Below are 16,972 nucleotides of genomic sequence, written 5' to 3' on the forward strand. Positions count from 1 at the left end.
ATTTTGTTTTATTTAAAGCTGCGGTGCTGGTGCCTGTTGACAGAAAAGCTCAAATAAAACCAGCAGTTGCTTCCACGAGGATGTTGTCTCCAGCCAGAGACTGGATGGGTCCTGGGTGAAGCAAGCGGTACCCCTGTTTTCCAAGAAACACACCAGAGACCTAACCATTGCTGCCTCTGACTCGCTGTCTGCCAGCCTGTGTGTAGGTGGACATTTCCAGGAGTTGGTTCAGTAACTGCTGTTTTCCTCCTGTGTCCTGGTCCCTCCAGCATGTCTGTTTTCTCATGAACACCTGCAGCCTGCTTCTTTTTGTAGCTTTCGCAGGCCTGGAAGTCCCTCCTGAACAAAAGGAGCCCCCCCCTTTTTTTTCCACCTTTGCTTTTTTTTTTTTAATTTATTTTTATTATTTTTTCATTGGAAAGGCGGATATACAGAGAGGAGAGACAGAGAGGAAGATCTTCCGTCCGATGATTCACTCCCCAAGTGAGCGCAACGGGCCCATACTATGCTGATCCGAAGCCAGGAGCCTCTTCCGGGTCTCCCATGCGGGTGCAGGTTCCCAAAGCTTTGGGCCGTCCTCAACTGCTTTCCCGGGCCACAGGCAGGGAGCTGGAAGGGAAGAGGGGCTGCCGGGATTAGAACCGGCGCCCATATGGGATCCCGGGCGTGCAAGGCGAGGACCTTAACCACTTGCGCCACCGTGCCGGGCCCCACCTTTGTTTTTTTAAAGTTTAATTTCCACTTTATTTTTCCAGAGGGTAGTTTTTCTTAAGCCTTTAAAGACTAAACTCCTTACATTAGCTTTGGCAGAGGCTGTGGGGAGAGAAGGGACAGGTTGAAATCAGGGTGTTATGTTTGGTCACTCCAGCCTTCATGAGAAAGATGCCCGATGACCTGTGATGGCACAACTCAGGCATTAACATAGCTTCCCAGGCAGCTTGGGAAGCTCTGAGACCCTGGCCTCTTCTCTGAATAATGGATTTCTTAGTGAGCACACAGGAATTGCAATTCATGTGACCACAGTCCTTTTAGGCATTGCTGTGGTTCCTTCTTTTTTGTCACCTGGAAGCAAGAACACTTTTTTTTCCTTGTCAACTAACCAGTTAGTTAGTTCAACTTCTGCAGAGGTATAAAAAGTGAGTTGATTCCCTTTGTCCCATATGAAATCTCATAAACACATACAATGCATTGATCTGCCTGTTCTGCTTCTAGAAATTTATCCTAGAGCAAGAGCCCAGGTCACTGCACAAAGCCAGCATTTGTATGGAATATTCCATGCGCTGCTGAGCACAGTAGTGGCCATGTCTCCTGTTTCCTTTCCTTTCTTTGAGACAGGCTGTGGGCCCAGCACTCACTAGACAGAAGAGTTCCTAGATTGCTTTGTCACCATCTTTCTCACACATGTGACAGTGATCGTTGAGTCCTTCTGGATGCCAGTGCGCTGATGAGAGCCATGGCCATATGATTTCTCACCTGTTTTGACCAGACACGGGGATGAAAAAGTGACCAGAGCCCATCAGTCCTCCCAGAGTACTTTTTCAGTGTGACTCTTGGATCTGTTACTCAAATTCTTCCTTTTATAACTTTGTGCCTCTGTTGGTTGGTTGTGATACATTTGTCTTCAAATTTGTCCCCAACCTTTGTCAAGGTGGTTTTAATAGATTGCAAGTGGCCCTAAGATTATTCTATATATATATATATATATATATATATATATATATATATAAATAACCATATTTGTGTATGTATCAGTGCATTGTTTAGGGTTTTATTATGGTGTTTTTGGGAAAAGGATCTCGAAGCTCAGTAAGGCATTTGTGCAGGCAGCCTTTAAAACTTCTAGTCTGAATGCTTTGGGGTTTGGAGGTCACAACTGTGTATAGAAGCATTTGCTGTTTGCCTGCCTGTTACTTTTCCGTGAAGTCTTGGTGGGCTCTGTACCAAGTTCCTCTGAGTTCACAAACTGCAGCACATTCTGTTTCTCCTGACTGTCCCCATGTCTAGCTGTGAATGCTTCCCAGTGCTCGATTGCACAGAGTTCCACTGTGAGCACCGCCCAGTTGCAGCTGGGTAGTGACGTCATCTCTAGTGGGAATAAGGATCAAGGTGTAGAGTATTTAGATAAAGTCTCATGTCTCTCTCTCTCTCTTTAAAGACTATTTCACCTACACACAAATACCCCTACTGCTGAACCAACGTTCTGGTGATAACGTGTACCTGGCTCTGTACCTAAAGAGATATGTAAGCCTGTAGCCCAGACCTCAAACTGTGGTCATCTCTGGGGTGAAGGAAAACCAAAAATGTTTGGAAAACCAAAAATGCTTACATTTTGAGGGACTTAATATGAAACCTAACCCCTGCTAGGAAAAAAAACCCTCTAGAATATTTCGCTGGCCTTTTTAGGAAGTTCAAGAACTTCTTTTTTTAAAAGCCTGCTCTGGTCACATTGTTCTGAATTCTAAAAAGATAATTTTATTGTATGTTAAGATTGATCAATTGAGGCATTTTAAGGCCAAGTTTATAATAATGGTAGTTACCTTTATATATGCTGCATATACTTTATGGTATTTGGGTCCTGAAGATAATCACTATTTGGGAACATAATTTAACTATTTTAAATTATTACAGAGGCTAATGATATTATATGTACCTGCTATGTTATGGTTATTCGGCTTAGCCATGAGTGATTTTAGTAACATTCCAATTATAAAATTGTTTCTGTGGGCAAATGGAATGTACTTTTCAATATCTATTTGGTAAACTTTGTAGAAATGCTTTAGGCAAAAAAAAATGAAGTTGCTGTACATGGTTAGTATGAACTCAGTAAGTAACCAAGAGCTTGCTTTATTTGCAAAATTCAGATATATATCTAGAAGGTCACAAATAAAATTGTCAGTTCCTCCCTTTTTTTTTAAACTATTATTTTTTTTTATTACATTGCATCATGTGACACAGTTTTTTTTTTTAAAGATTTATTTTTATTATTTTTTCATTGGAAAGGCGGATATACAGAGAGGAGAGACAGAGAGGAAGATCTTCCATCCGATGATTCACTCCCCAAGTGAGCGCAACGGGCCGATACTATGCCCATCAGAAGCCAGGAGCCTCTTCTAGGTCTCCCACGCGGGTGCAGGTTCCCAAAGCCTTGGGCCGTCCTTGACTGCCTTCCCAGGCCACAGGCAGGGAGCTGGAAGGGAAGCAGGGCTGCCGGGATTAGAACCGGCGCCCATATGGGATCCCGGGCGTGCAAGGCGAGGACCTTTAACCACTTGCGCCACCGCGCCGTGCCCCATGTGACACAGTTTTACAGGCATTGGGATTACTCCCTCCCCTCCCCAAAACCTGCTTCAGTTCACTTTTTAAAAAGATTGTTTGAAAAGCAGAGTAGAGGTCCAGAAAGAGAGGGAATATCTTCCATCTATCGTTTCACTACCCAGATGGCGGCAATGGCCAGGGAGGGGTCAGGCTGAAACCAGGAACCTGGAACTCCTGAATTATCCACTAAGGGAGCAGGGATTCAAACAGTTGGCTGTGGGCCTAGCACCATAGCTCAGTGGCTAAATCCTTGTCTTACACGTGCTGGGATTCCATATGAGCGCTGGTTTGTGTCCCAGCTACTCCACTTCCCATCCAGCTCCCTGCTTGTGGCCTGTGAAAGCAGTGGAGGACTGCCCAAAACCTTGGGCCCTGCACCAACTGGGAGACCTGGAAAAAACTCCTGGTTCCTGGCCTTGAATCGGCTCAGCTCCAGCCATTGTGGCAATTTGGAGAGTAAACCAGCAGATGGAGGGTCTCTAGCTCTGGGTCTCCTCTCTGCAAATCTGCCTTTCCAACAAAAATAGATAAATCTTTTAAGAAAAAAGAGACACCTGGCCATCACCCACTGCTTTTCAAGACACATTAGCTGTATAGGAAGTCAGGCGGCAGGACGGGAACCAGTGTTCACTCATATGGGTGATGGATTGCAGGTGGCGGAGTACCTCGTCCCTCCACAGTGTGGCCTTTTCCCCTTCTTAAACTGGAGTTTAAATTACAGTATTTCTTCCACCTGTGTTATCAGTACATATGAAAGGTATGTTCAGAATGTCCCCAAGCTGAGGAGGAACCCTAAACCTGCATCGCAGTGCCTGGGATTGATGCTTAGCCTCAGATCCTTAAGTCCTGCTACCTGCTAAGGCAGACCATGACAGCTCTTGGACCTGAATTCTTCCACCCACAAGGGAGACCTGTGTTGTGTTTCCAGCCCAGCTGTTACATTGTTTGGGGAGTGACCTGGTGGAGTGACCTGGTGGACAGGAGCTCTGTCTGTCCGTTTTTGCCTCTCATAAAAAATAGATCTTGTATTTCTGCCTAGCAGGTCAGCAGCTTGATCTGAAATTTAGGTTAAGGGAGTAAACTGTAATTTGCAACTTTCTTTGAGAGTATTTCAAATTTTTAAAAAAATCCTTTCAAATAAGATCACTTGTAAATTTCAGTAATATACAAGTTAAATCTCATGCAGATGAACTCATTTAAAATTCTCAGCATGTAGTTGATGTTCAGAATATTAACTGTGGCCCTGTATGTTTTATATGGTGCCTCTGTGTCCTTTGGGTATCCTGCAGTCAGGATAGTGTGTGTTACATTCTTATTCTGTTAGGAGTTTTAGGGGTGACTCCTGCACATCAACCACCTCTGCTTTATTTATTTAGGCTAAATTTGTGAAAAACTAAACTATTGTAACGATTTCAATGTAAAGCAACATTTCAGTGTTGAAAAGAAATAATTGTGCTTTTGGCACAGTATTGAACTATATTGATTAAAACAATTGCTGATAAATACTGATTTGAATGGCTGATATTTAAATTTTATGGTGATTTTCTAATCTACTTTATTATTATTATTTAGAGAAGTAAAAGGCACTGTTAATCTTCAAAACAATGTGATAGACTGGAGATCATGAAAAGACTATCTCCCCCGAACCACCCCCCCATGGCAGAATTTCATGAAATCAGCATGAGAACTTGTATTAACAAAGTGACAGGTTAAAAATGAAGCAGGTTAATAATAGAAGAATTAGCTCATTCAGCACTTTTAGGAGAGATGTATGCTGAAATGATTTGGCTTCTAGTTAATTTTAGCTATCTTCGTGTTTGACAGAAGAAGGTGACAAAAATCTAGTTGGGGTCAGATTTCCGGCCTAGCTACGCATCACCTGTTGGGATGCCCACAGCCCGTTTCAGAGCACCTGGGTATGAGTCCCAGCTCTGTTGCTGACCCCAGCTTCCCACTGATGCACAGCCTAAGAAGACAGTAGACGGTGGCTCAAGTAACTGAGTTCCTGCCCCTATGTGGGAGAACTAAATTAAGTTCCTGGCTTTTGATTTCAATCTGGTGCAGTCCCAGCCTTTGGGACGTCTGGGGAGTAGCCCAGCAGTGGAAGCTCTCATTCTGTCTACCTCTCTCTGTTTCTGTTCCTCCCAGATGCACATGCACGTGCACACACACACACACACACAAGCACAAATATCTTTTGTTTTCTAACTTGAGTTTTACTTCATGGTTACCTTGCATGGGAAGTTGGTCATCTGTAATTTAATCTTATTGGTAGTCATTTTATTTTTCAGACCAAGAAAAAGAAGAGAGGTACCTCAAAAAAAAAAGACTCACCTGTTAAATACACATATTGTTAACACACGTATTTTTGTTAAAATAATAACATGTAACAATAATATGTAATCATAAGAATACTGCCTTGGATGGGAAACTAGGAAGACTGCTTCAACTCTAGGTTGTGATGATTTATTAACCGTATATTTCTGAAGCAATTGGATTAACTGTTACGTCTTCCCCCTAACGCTGAGGATCTACTTAGTCATAAAATCCTGCGGAATCTCGTCCTTACTGTGTCGCAGCTGGGCAGCCACCCCCCTCTCTGCTGCTGGCTCTCTCCTTTGGGCTCCCCTTTCTCATAGGACCAATGAAGCAACTGCAGTGCTCTCCCTGCCACCTGTTCCTTTTTATAACTGGCTGTGTATCCTCCACTCTGTCTTAGCGTTTCCTTTCTGAAAACACAAGTGGGATCTTGTCACTTCCTAGTTCTAAGTACTAAGAGCTAAGAGGTTGAAACAGAAGCTTGTTACACTGCTGACTCCGTGGTCGGCTGACCCCTGTGCTCCTACAGGGCCCACGCTCGTGTGGGCTGTCTTCACTCAGTGTTCTGCTGCCACTATCAGTTTTCAATAAGGAGATTCTGTAGTTTGAATTCTGCACGGGTCCTGCAAGTTGAGTAGTTGAGTCTGCTTGTTACCTTGGCACCAGCTTCCTTCTGCATTGTCTTTGCTTTCCACTTCTTTGTCTACAACACATCCGCCAGTGACAGATTTCTTCGAGTTTTTCCTTTCCCCCAATTCTGCATCTGTCTGCTTCTCCTTCCTTCTCTGCAGGGCCGATTCCCACCTGTTCCTCAACAACTCCTGGTGAAAATCCCACTCTGTAAGAATGACTTTCTTTCCCTTTCACATATTTTGTCCATATCTTGTAGAAGAGCAGTTGAGTGTACACCTGTCTCCTTCAGAAAAATAGGACCTACTTGAGAGTATTTGTTTTGTTCTCAGGAAAAACAGGGAATGTTTTTTTCAAGTTTATTTCTTCCAGACACTTACTGAGCTGCTATAATGAGCTAGGTGCTGTTTGAGTTGTGAATAGGTAGTGGTATAAAAAGAAAAACCAGACGAGGAATCCCTCTCTCAGAGTTTACAGTTTGGGGAGCGAGATCCTTTGTCCTGTTTGAAGCAGCTCGTGCTGCTGCATAAATGAACAAACAGGCTTAGGTTTTCTGATCTTAGTTTAGGATGAGAAGCCTTCTGCCTTCCTGAGAGGCAGTAGTAGTGGAATGTTACTAGGCCTGGAATACTGGATTTGGAACTTATCCCAGATCATTTGTGACATTAAAGAGAAGAGTGTATGTCCTCGTGGCCCCTGGCTTCTTTTTCGTGTCTGAGACACCATTCATTGTGAAGCAACGATGCAGTTTTATAATCATTAATAAAAAAAACATACTAGTTACAGCTGACATGCTTCCTGCAATATATCATGATATCAGATATAAGAAGTAGATGAAATGTGCATCGTGCAGTTGGTAAAATGTCAAAGGTTAGTAATGAGCAAATTGAACCAAATGAATCCTTGGTCCTCAAAGACAAAGCTAAAGTAGTAGATCATGACCAGAATTCCATGGAAGATACAGTACTAAACATGTCACCTTTACCAAGAAAGATTTATTGATCTATTTGAAATGCAGAGAGACACAGAAAGCTCTTCCATCCATTGGTTCACTCTGCAAATGTTCACATGAACTGGGACTGGGCCCCAGCAAAGCCAGGAGGCTGTGAATCCAGCCAGGCTTCCCACATGGATGCCAGGGACCTCTGTGTCTAGGCTGTCATCCACTGCCTTTCCAGGAAACAGAATCAAAAGCTAAGAGACTTCTCAGCATTCTAATCTGATATGCAGTTGTTTCAAGTGGTTGCTTGACCTGCTGCACCCTAGTGCCAGTCTTAGTGAATCTCTTTGTAAATGAGGTTAGGTATTCATGATCACTTGCAAAAGAATGTTTAGCTGATGGTCCTGGCGCATTGGCTCTTCCGGCTAATCCTCTACCTTAGAGAGTGGCATTTCGTATGGGTGCCAGTTCATGTCCCAGCTGTTCCACTTCCCAACCTGCTTATAGCTTGGGAAGAGCAGAGGAGGATGGCTCAAAGTTTTAGGACCCTGCATCTATTTGGGAAATCCGGAAGAATCCTGACTCCTGGCTTTGGATCAGCTCAGTTAAAGCATCGTAGTCATTTGGGGAGTAAACCAGCAGATGGAAGATCTTTTCTCTGTCTCCTCTGTAAATCTGACTTTCCAATAAAATATGCATATTTATAATATCTAAAATATGCATATATGTATATATAAAACAAATATTCAGCTGATATGAACAGTTAATAAACTGTTCAGATACTGCCCATAGGAACCGAGGCTTGTAAAGGACCAAGCAGCCTGCATTGTAGATACTGGCCAATATAAGAAAACATATATAAAACCTAAATACAATATATGCACATGTACCATCATATATAACAGTTACAGGGACTTTGCAGGATGGATATTATTTCCTGTGGTTTACAGACTGAGAAAAGGAATTCCTGGAAAATAAAAGACTTGAGTAGAGGGTTCTCTACCAACATCTGCTTCTGTAGACTCTCAAGTCTAGCTTCTGAGAGTGCCCCATGTTCTTCCCAATAAACTTGAGTTTGCCAAATGACTAACAGCATCATCTGGGACCTTGATTACAATGATGTTGTGATTTCATGCAGTGTGTATGTATGCTCTCAAAATATAAAATTAAAGCGTTGTCATTGAACAACCTCTTGCTTACCGAGTACAGTCAACTTTCTCATCTGGACCTTGTTTCAAGAGTGGCTTATTTAAGAGTCTGTAATACCTGAACCAAGTATGGAACTCAAAACTTTGGAACTCAGAACTTTGGAACGTTGGCACAGCAAGTTAAGCCACACTGTGATGCTGACAGCCCATCTTGGAGTGCCAGTTTGTGTCTGACTGCCCCATTTATGATCCAGCTTATTGCTGTTGTGCCTGGAAGGCTCTGTAAGGCAATGCAAGTGCTCAGGCCTCTGCCAAACACCCTAATGGGAGACCTGGGTAGGGTTCTCTACTGCTAGCTTTGATCTGGTCTATCTTTGATTGCTGCAGCCACTTTGGGAGTGAACCAGCAAATGGAAGACCTTTCTCCTTCTCTCTGTGAATCTGCCTTTCCAATAAAAATAAATAAAAAATTTTTAAAGAGCATGAATATTTCTTCAAGGGGACTGCAGAAAAAGAAATAGACCATTATTTGTGTAACATCTCTGATAGTTCTAAGTGAGCCTTTAAAGGTGGTGTCAGGTCAGCTGTTTGGCACTGTCACCTTTCTGAGGTGCCACCTAAGGCATATGTTCTCTGTGCAGAGACTGCTCACCCCAAGGGGTAGGGACAGAGCATGATGGTGCAGCTTGGGTTCAGGATGAAGAAGACTGGAAAAGGAAGTAGTGAGCGTTGGTTAGGAGACTTTGCTTTTCTTTTTCTAGTTAAAATTAGGAGAAGTAGAGAAGTGGGTGCTTTACCTTTCAATTAAGCCACCTGGGCCTGACATTGGCGAAACCTGGGTTCAATTCCAGCTACTGTCTCAAGACCCAGGGAGTCTCACCAGTGTTGACTCCAGGAAATGGGCTTCTGCCACCATGTGGGTGACCTGGCTCCTGGCTCCAGGCCCTGTGAGAGGATGGTTCGGCACATTTGGAGAATGAATCAACGGTTGGAAGTCCTTTTTGGTTATGCTACTCACATATACAAATAGAATTCTAAAAAAATTAGAGAAAGTCCCTAAGACTCATTTTACTTCTTTTGTATCTCTAAATAATATAAAATATGATTTATGTTAAAATGTAGTTTTTCTCAAAACATGGAAGACATTTCTAAAGTGGTAAGCAGAATGACTTTAGATTTAAGAAGCTAAAATTGGTAAGCATTGAATATAGCACCATTTCCCTAAGAGCCGCTCCTCTTCCCCTCATTATCTTTCCCAGGACTGGGAGTAGGGAGAGTGATCCATGACTAAAATATCCCCAGCCTTCATTTCTGTGCCCCTGAGTTAAGCTGCTGGAGTCCTTTATTCATGAGCCTGGGTGGTTTCTATGGTTTCTTAAAACTCAAAAATGTTTGAATTTCCATGAGATTGATAGTTCCAACCCATATAGGACTGATGGAAAAAGTGAGTTGTGTCATTTTGTCTTAAGCTTCAAATTGCCTAATATTACGCGATTTTGTGAACATGTCATATAGACATACGTATATATAGACACAATGCAATTTTTAGTTTGTTTGCTTGATTGTTTTTAGGGGAAAGTTTGAGAAGTATGGAGAAGATGATTTTTAACAAATCAGCTGTGTTGCCCTAAAATGTATTCCATTCATCAAGCCTTTAGCTGAGTGACCTTTACTCTGTGCCAGGCATTGTGCCCGGTGCTGGGCATACAAAGGTGACAAGGAATAACCCCTGTTTGTTAGGAAACAGAGGCGCTTTGCTTAATGTGTTATGGCAGGTGCTTCAGAAGGTTATGTGGGAAGTCGTTGGGAGCCTAGCCCAGGGAGTGAGTGGCCTCCCCTTGGAAGACATGGGAATCATGAAAATTGCCTCCACAGGGGTGACGTGGCTGGAATCTGAAAGGGTGGTAAATATGGGAACGAAGGGGAAGGATGAGTGTAGCAGGAGTTTCATAATGGACAGTATCTGAAGACTAGATGAAAGGCAGATTGTTTATTTGGAGCAGATGTTGGGACAAAGGAAAATCAGAATATTCTGTCTGTATCAGTGGGAAAGTGATAAATAATATAGAAATCTGTGTACATTACACTTCTTTCCTCACATTCTCAGACTAGCCACCTAGCAGAAATACTTAGTCTTTCCAAAAATCTGTAAAATTCACTGATTATAGATTTTATTATTTCTTTGCGTAATATTATTATTTAATATTATAACTTGCTTTCTTGGCCAGTTTGCAATCATAAGATTTCACTATGAGATGTTCTAAAACATTTGAATAGCTGACAAACCTGGAGAGAATGTGTGCTAGGTATCCTTCATAGATGGAATTGAAATGTTTAATGCAATTCCATTGAAAATGAGAAGAAATAGGTAAGGATGAGCAATAAAGTTTGAAAGAAAAACAAGACATGCACAACTAGAAATACTGAAACCAATCTTTTTTTTTTTTTTTTTAAAGATTTATTTTTTTATTATTTTTTTATTGGAAAGGCGGATATACAGAGAGGAGAGACAGAGAGGAAGATCTTCCGTCCGATGATTCACTCCCCAAGCGAGCGCAACGGGCCGATACTATGCCGATCCGAAGCCAGGAGCCTCTTCTGGGTCTCCCACGCGGGTGCAGGTTCCCAAAGCTTTGGGCTGTCCTCGACTGCTTTCCCAGGCCACAGGCAGGGAGCTGGAAGGGAAGCGGGGCTGCCGGGATTAGAACCAGCGCCCATATGGGATCCCGGGCGTGCAAGGCGAGGACCTTTAACCACTTGCGCCACCGCGCCGGGCCCCGAAACCAATCTTTTAAAAACTGATTTGAGAGGCAGAATGTCAGAGAAAGATAAGAAATGGATCTTCCATCCAGTCATTCATTCCCAAATGGCCTCTAGGAGTGGTGACTGAGCCACACTGGTAGACCAGGATCCTGGAACTCCGTTTTATCTCCCATGGTGGTAGCAGTTAGTTGAACCATCGCCTGCTGCCTCGTAGTGTGGAATTCAGAATGAAGCTGGGTCTCCAATTCAGGCACACCAGTTTGAGGTATGGGTATCTCAAGTGACATCTTAATTGCTGGGCCATGGTACCCACTCCTAAAACCTACCTTAAAACTAGAATAACTAAAGCTAAAGCATCATAGGATCACAGGAAAAGAAGACACATGTGGAGTGCCATAATGGAACCAGAACCTGGTAGATACAAACTGACCTTTCAATTTCCAAAGTGATAGGTCATTAGATGTAGGTGCCAGAAGAATTATGTGACAAGCCAACTCTGCAGCTGAGATGGTTCTCACAAGGACTGTCATGCTCCCACACAGGGGGTGCAGTTTGTTTGTTCGCATTGCAATGTCTCAATTCTATTGTTCCTTTACCTTTGTCCTACCTACCTGTAGGTTATCAGTGTGACTTCTTGCAGCTCCTATTTACTCTGGGGAAAGAAACTTGGCAGAGGTAACGTTACCACTTGGGCCTCTGTGGTGGCACAAGGGTGAGAAGAATCAGAATTACCCTTGTTCTAAAACAAACCCGGACCTGGGACCTGGTGTGGCAGCCCACTGGCTAGACCCTCACCTTGCAAGTGCCAGGATCCCATACCGGTAGATCTTTGTGTCCCAGCTATTCCACTTCCCATCCAGCTTCCTGCTTGTGGCCTGGGCAAGCAGTCAAGGATAGTCTAAAGCCTTGGGATCCTGCAAGGGAGACCTGAAAGAAGCTCCTGGGTTCGGATCAGCTCAGCTCTAACTCTTGTGGCTATTTGGGGAGTGAACCAGCAGATGGAAGATCTTTCTGTCTTTGCCTCTGTGTAAATATGACTTTCCAATAAAAATAAATAAATTTTTAAAGAAAAAGAAGTACCCTTCCCAAGGCATTGTTAATACTCTGAATCTTCTTGTCAGGGGGGTTATTGCTGGCTTGTGCACTCAGGAAAATCTCAGATTGGAGAGGTGGTAAAAGTGAAGGTGAGAATTGTATCATATGTACCCGGCAGCAGCTTCAGGTGCAGGTGCTGAACACACACTTGTGCTGATATTTAAGGCTGCAAGACTCTGGTCCACTTGTCTTCTGACGGGCTCAGGTGCAGAGTGCTGGTCTAGGAGAAGGAGGCAGCTGCTTCAGTATACTTCCTCAGTGTGTAAGGAAGTCAGCTGCTGCCCCCTCTACCTGTTAGAACATTCAGTGTAATTCTCATCTGATTGCCTGAGCCAGCAAAAGGCAACTCCTGCTGGTTTTCATTCACAAAATCTGATGGGGAGGTGGGGGCAGTTCATGGAATTCTCACAGCCCATCGTTGGGCCTAATCAAGAACATACATTTACAGTAATCCTTGGAACAGACACCTGTGGGGCCGTCTCTGCCATGGAGAGGTTTCCCTTACTGTGTGAAAGGGATGTTTTCGCCTGTACCTGTAGTCTGCAGGTGGTGTTTGGGATGGCCATGATTCTCTACCAGGAAGGGAGCCATCCTGAAGGGACAGCTAAGGAAGGTAGGAGGATCCCAGGTCATTTGTTGGACAAATGAACAAAATGGGAACCTTAATTCTGGTGGTGAAGCTTATTACAATGCACAATATATTGAAGTAAGAAGTACCCTTGCCAAGGCTTTGTTAAAGCTCTGGTACATGCAGTGGACTTGAATAAAGCAGAGAAGCGGTGAAGAGTGTCAGGGCAGGGCTGGCTGCATTTTGTTTTTCAAAGGGTGATCAAGGATCACAGGGGGTAGAGAGGGTGCTCCGGTCGTGCAAATGTCCTGAGCCTACTTGGAGAACATGCAGAATAGAAAGAACTTCGCACAATGAGGGAGAGTAATTGCAGGTGAGCCCAGGGAAGTATTAAGCTGCTGCCAGAAATTTCTGGTTCTTGCTCTGGTCAAGATGTAAAGGTCTGGGGTGTGCAAGGAGGGAAATGACCCGATCTCACACACACACACACACACACACACACACACACACACACGACACGCCGTAAAAGTAATAAAGGTTGTTAAGAGAAAAAAACAAACAAAAGCAGTGTTATTGGATTGGAACATGATTCTAACTGTAAGTTCAAGGATCTTTATTATCTTGTAAAACTTGCTGCCATGAGCCAATTTGCTTTTTTCAATATACAGTCAAAGCAAAACAAACAAACAAACAAAACAACAATCTCACTTGAGGATTCATTGGTTAATACTATTCTTCCCACAATTGTCATAGAATTGTTTTAGTATCTGTACAAGACTCCATAATGTAAATGTGTTCATAAAATCCTGTGAAATATAAAAGAGCAAATCTGATTTAAGACTTGTGATTTGATTTTATAATTACTGGAGAGGAGACTCGTTGTGGGACAGTAGGCTAAGCCACCACCTGTGATGCCAGCATCTCAAATGAGCTCGGATTTGAGTCCTAGTGGCTCTACTTCTGCTCCAGCTCCCTGCTGATGTACCTGGAAAGACAGCAGAAGATGGCCTAAGTGCTTGGGCACCTGTCACCCATGTGGGAGACATGGATGGAGTTCCAGACTCCTGGCTTTGACCTGGCCTGAGCCTTTGCAGCCATTGGGGATTGATTTAGGAGCTGGAAGATATTCTCTCTCTCTCTCTCTGTCTCCCTCCCTCCTTCCCTCCCTCCATCCCTCCCTCCCTCTCTCCCCACTGTCCAACCTCCTTTCCTCTTTGCTCTCATTCCCTCCTCCTCTTTTCTCCTCCTCTCCCTCTTCCTTCCCCTCTGTGTAACGGCCTTTCAAATAAGTAAATCTTTGTTTTAATTAATATTTTTTTTTACATTGCATTCTGTCACACCGTTCTCCAGGCACTGGATTCCCCCTACCCCTTCCTTAACCCTCCCCCCCATGGTGGATTCCTCCACCTTGCTGCATTGCCACAGTTCAAGTTCAGTTGAGGTTCTTTCATTGCAAGCATATACCAAGCATAGAGTCCAGCATCAAATAAGTAAATCTTTAAAATAAATAAACAATATTATTAAACAAAATTTTCCTCAGTGTCAGTAGTAGTGCTAGTGTGGAAAAATATTTTCAAGGTAAATAGGAAAGTTTATCTTATTTGCATTTACTAACAGGTGGCGTTTGGCTGTTTGTTTTGGTCATTCTCCGCTTGCGGATGTGCGGCTGTAAAGCCAGTGTCCTTCATTTGTGGTTAGCCCAGCTGGCCCCGGGCGTGGTGAAGTGATAGCTCTGTGTCTCGCTCTCCACTGCATACGCACATGAGCAGCTCATTTCTACACGAGCAGCAAGGATCCTTTTACCATCACATGAGGTCCAGGTCAATTATTCTCCTCTCCAGTTTATTCATGGATTTCTACCTGCGATCAATAGGCTTCATTGAGTCTAACTAAGAATCAAATCTCTCATGAACCAGTGCTTTAGTTTTAGACATAAATCCTTTCAGATCAAGAGCAGGTACTTCCTGTGAGGATTAATCCCGCATACCCTGCCATGAGCTGACATTGACTTCCACTGAAGATTTATTTCTGGAACAGTTTTTTTTTTTTTTTTTAATTCTCCTTTGAATTCTCAGTAAGTTCTGAAGAACAGCATCCCCAGTCTCCTGAGCTTCACCAAGCCAGGGGAAGTGGGGATGGCTGAGGGGGAGAAGTGGGACGAGCACTCTCCCAGTGCCTTCTGAGGGCCAGTAGCTGTTATTTGAGCTTCGTGGCACCAGTTGAATGGTATTACCTTCATTTTCACAAGACGTTGCTGAGATTGAAAGAGGAGGTGTGACTTACGCAAAGTCATGTTGCAAATCTGTGTGGAAATGAGGTTGGTACCCTTGTTGGAGTGAGCTCCAAGCCTGCACTGTCTGCTCCAAGGCGCTGCCTGGGGAAGGCAGGAGTAAACATCACACATTACCTCAGATGGGTTTTGTTTCTCCAGGGTCTCGTTGCGGAAGTTCTTATTTCCATCAGCTCTGTGTGGACCTTAATAGTCCTGTGCAGAGTGGAACACAGAGGTCTTTCTTGTGTCACGATACGGATTTATTGCTGTGCATTGTGTGTGGATTTTCAAATATGTGACTGTTAGCTATTAACCAAGCAGTGAAATTACAATAAGATCCCATTCATTTTATTTCCATTTTAATAAGAGAATCTTTAATATATCACTCTTTATGATATCGTACAGCATAAAGAGTTCCTTCTGAAATTATGAAGCATCAGTTTGCAATTAATGTCAGAAAGCCAATGATACTTAAATAGTACATGAATTATGATAAGAATTATGTTTTATTATTTGTGCGTAAGGGTCTGAAAAGCAGTTAGCATGATTGATTTATAAGAGGAGAGCTGATTCTGGTACATTCAGCCAGCCCAGTGAGGACTTTGGAATTTGTTGGTGCAACTATTGGGTTGGCTTTTTCTGATCTCTGAGAGGCCTTAAAATTATCCTGGTCTAAATGCCATATCCACAGGCTTGGGGGTGAGGAGTTTGCAAAGTGATAATCCTAATTGTCATGTGTTAATTTTCCCATTTTGATTTTTCTTTTTTTTTTTTTCCCCAGAAGAGAAATTTAAAGTGGAGACAAGAACTATTGCTGTTGACTTTACATCAGAAGATATTTATGACAAAATTGAAGCAGGCTTGGCAGGACTTGAAATTGGTGTTTTAGGTTTGTATTTTTGCCATGTTTATGGATTTTTCTTGCTTTTCTTATTTGACTTTCACAATAACTATACATTTTCTCTTTGGGTCTTAGGTGTTCAGAGGTAAAATAACTATGAGAAGAAAATTGCTTTATTCCCATTGTTGGTCATTACACAATATTAATGTATATGCATTTGGAGTTTTGTATTTTTCATGATATATTAGCAGCTGTTGTAAAATTTTGGTTATTTCCCTGCCCGCCTTGTTTCCCATTCCTTCTGTATACATTTAGATACAGTTATATCATAATAATCCTTTAAGGTGGCAGTGCTAACCCATTTCCAGTTGAGAAAGTGAAGGCTTAAGAAAGTGTTCCTCTCTTTTTGCTCATTATTTCTCCCCTGAGAAGCCCCTTTTTAAGTCATTTTCCTCTCAGTCTCACCCTTCATGAAATTTTCATTTTTGATATCCCCACTACACATGTCACTCCCTGAGGAAGGCCTGCCCCGGCCGAAATGCATAGAGATCAGGGGTTTGCTTAAGGTCACATGGAGACGGAGTGGCGCAATGGAGATGTATAAATCTACTACGCGCTCTCTCTCAGTACCCTCATTACCAAACACTAGACATTTTTGCTGAAATGCTGGGGCTTTTGAATTTTCTTATAGAAAAAAAAATTCACCAGAGGAGTTTAAAACATTCTCTTTTTGTGTTTTGCTTGCTTGTTTGAAGGATAGAGTTACAGAGAGAGAGAGATCTTTATCTGCTGTTTACTCTTCAAATGGTCACAGTGGCCAGCACTGGGCCAGTTCAAAGTCAGAAACCAAGAGCTACTTCTGGGTCTTCTACATGAGTGCAGGGGCCCAAGGCCTTGGGCTGTCCTCTGCTGCTTTCCCAAGTGCATTAGAAGGGAGATGGATCGCAAGTGGAGCAGCCAGGATGCTTGCACACAGGCAGGGGCTTAACCCTCCAACACCAGAAAAATTCTAAGTGAAAAATGAGCTAAAAGGTTTCCCACCACTTTATTAAAGATTTATTTATTTAAAAGGCCAGAGTGG

General features: G+C 42.9%; 1 protein-coding gene across 1 annotated transcript in view; it reads left to right on the forward strand.

Annotated features, from left to right (window-relative positions):
- HSD17B12 (hydroxysteroid 17-beta dehydrogenase 12) overlaps positions 1–16,972 on the forward strand; it is a 164,049-nt gene that overhangs the window by 91,991 nt on the left and 55,086 nt on the right. Inside the window, exon 4 of the mRNA XM_040980137.1 lies at positions 15,832–15,939. Coding sequence (XP_040836071.1) covers positions 15,832–15,939 — 108 coding nt within the window. The remainder of the gene's footprint in view (positions 1–15,831; positions 15,940–16,972) is intronic.

Source organism: Ochotona curzoniae, unplaced genomic scaffold (genome assembly GCF_017591425.1).
Source record: "Ochotona curzoniae isolate NIBS_2020 unplaced genomic scaffold, NIBS_Ocur_1.0 contig_3432, whole genome shotgun sequence".
Classification (NCBI taxonomy): Eukaryota; Metazoa; Chordata; class Mammalia; order Lagomorpha; family Ochotonidae; genus Ochotona; species Ochotona curzoniae.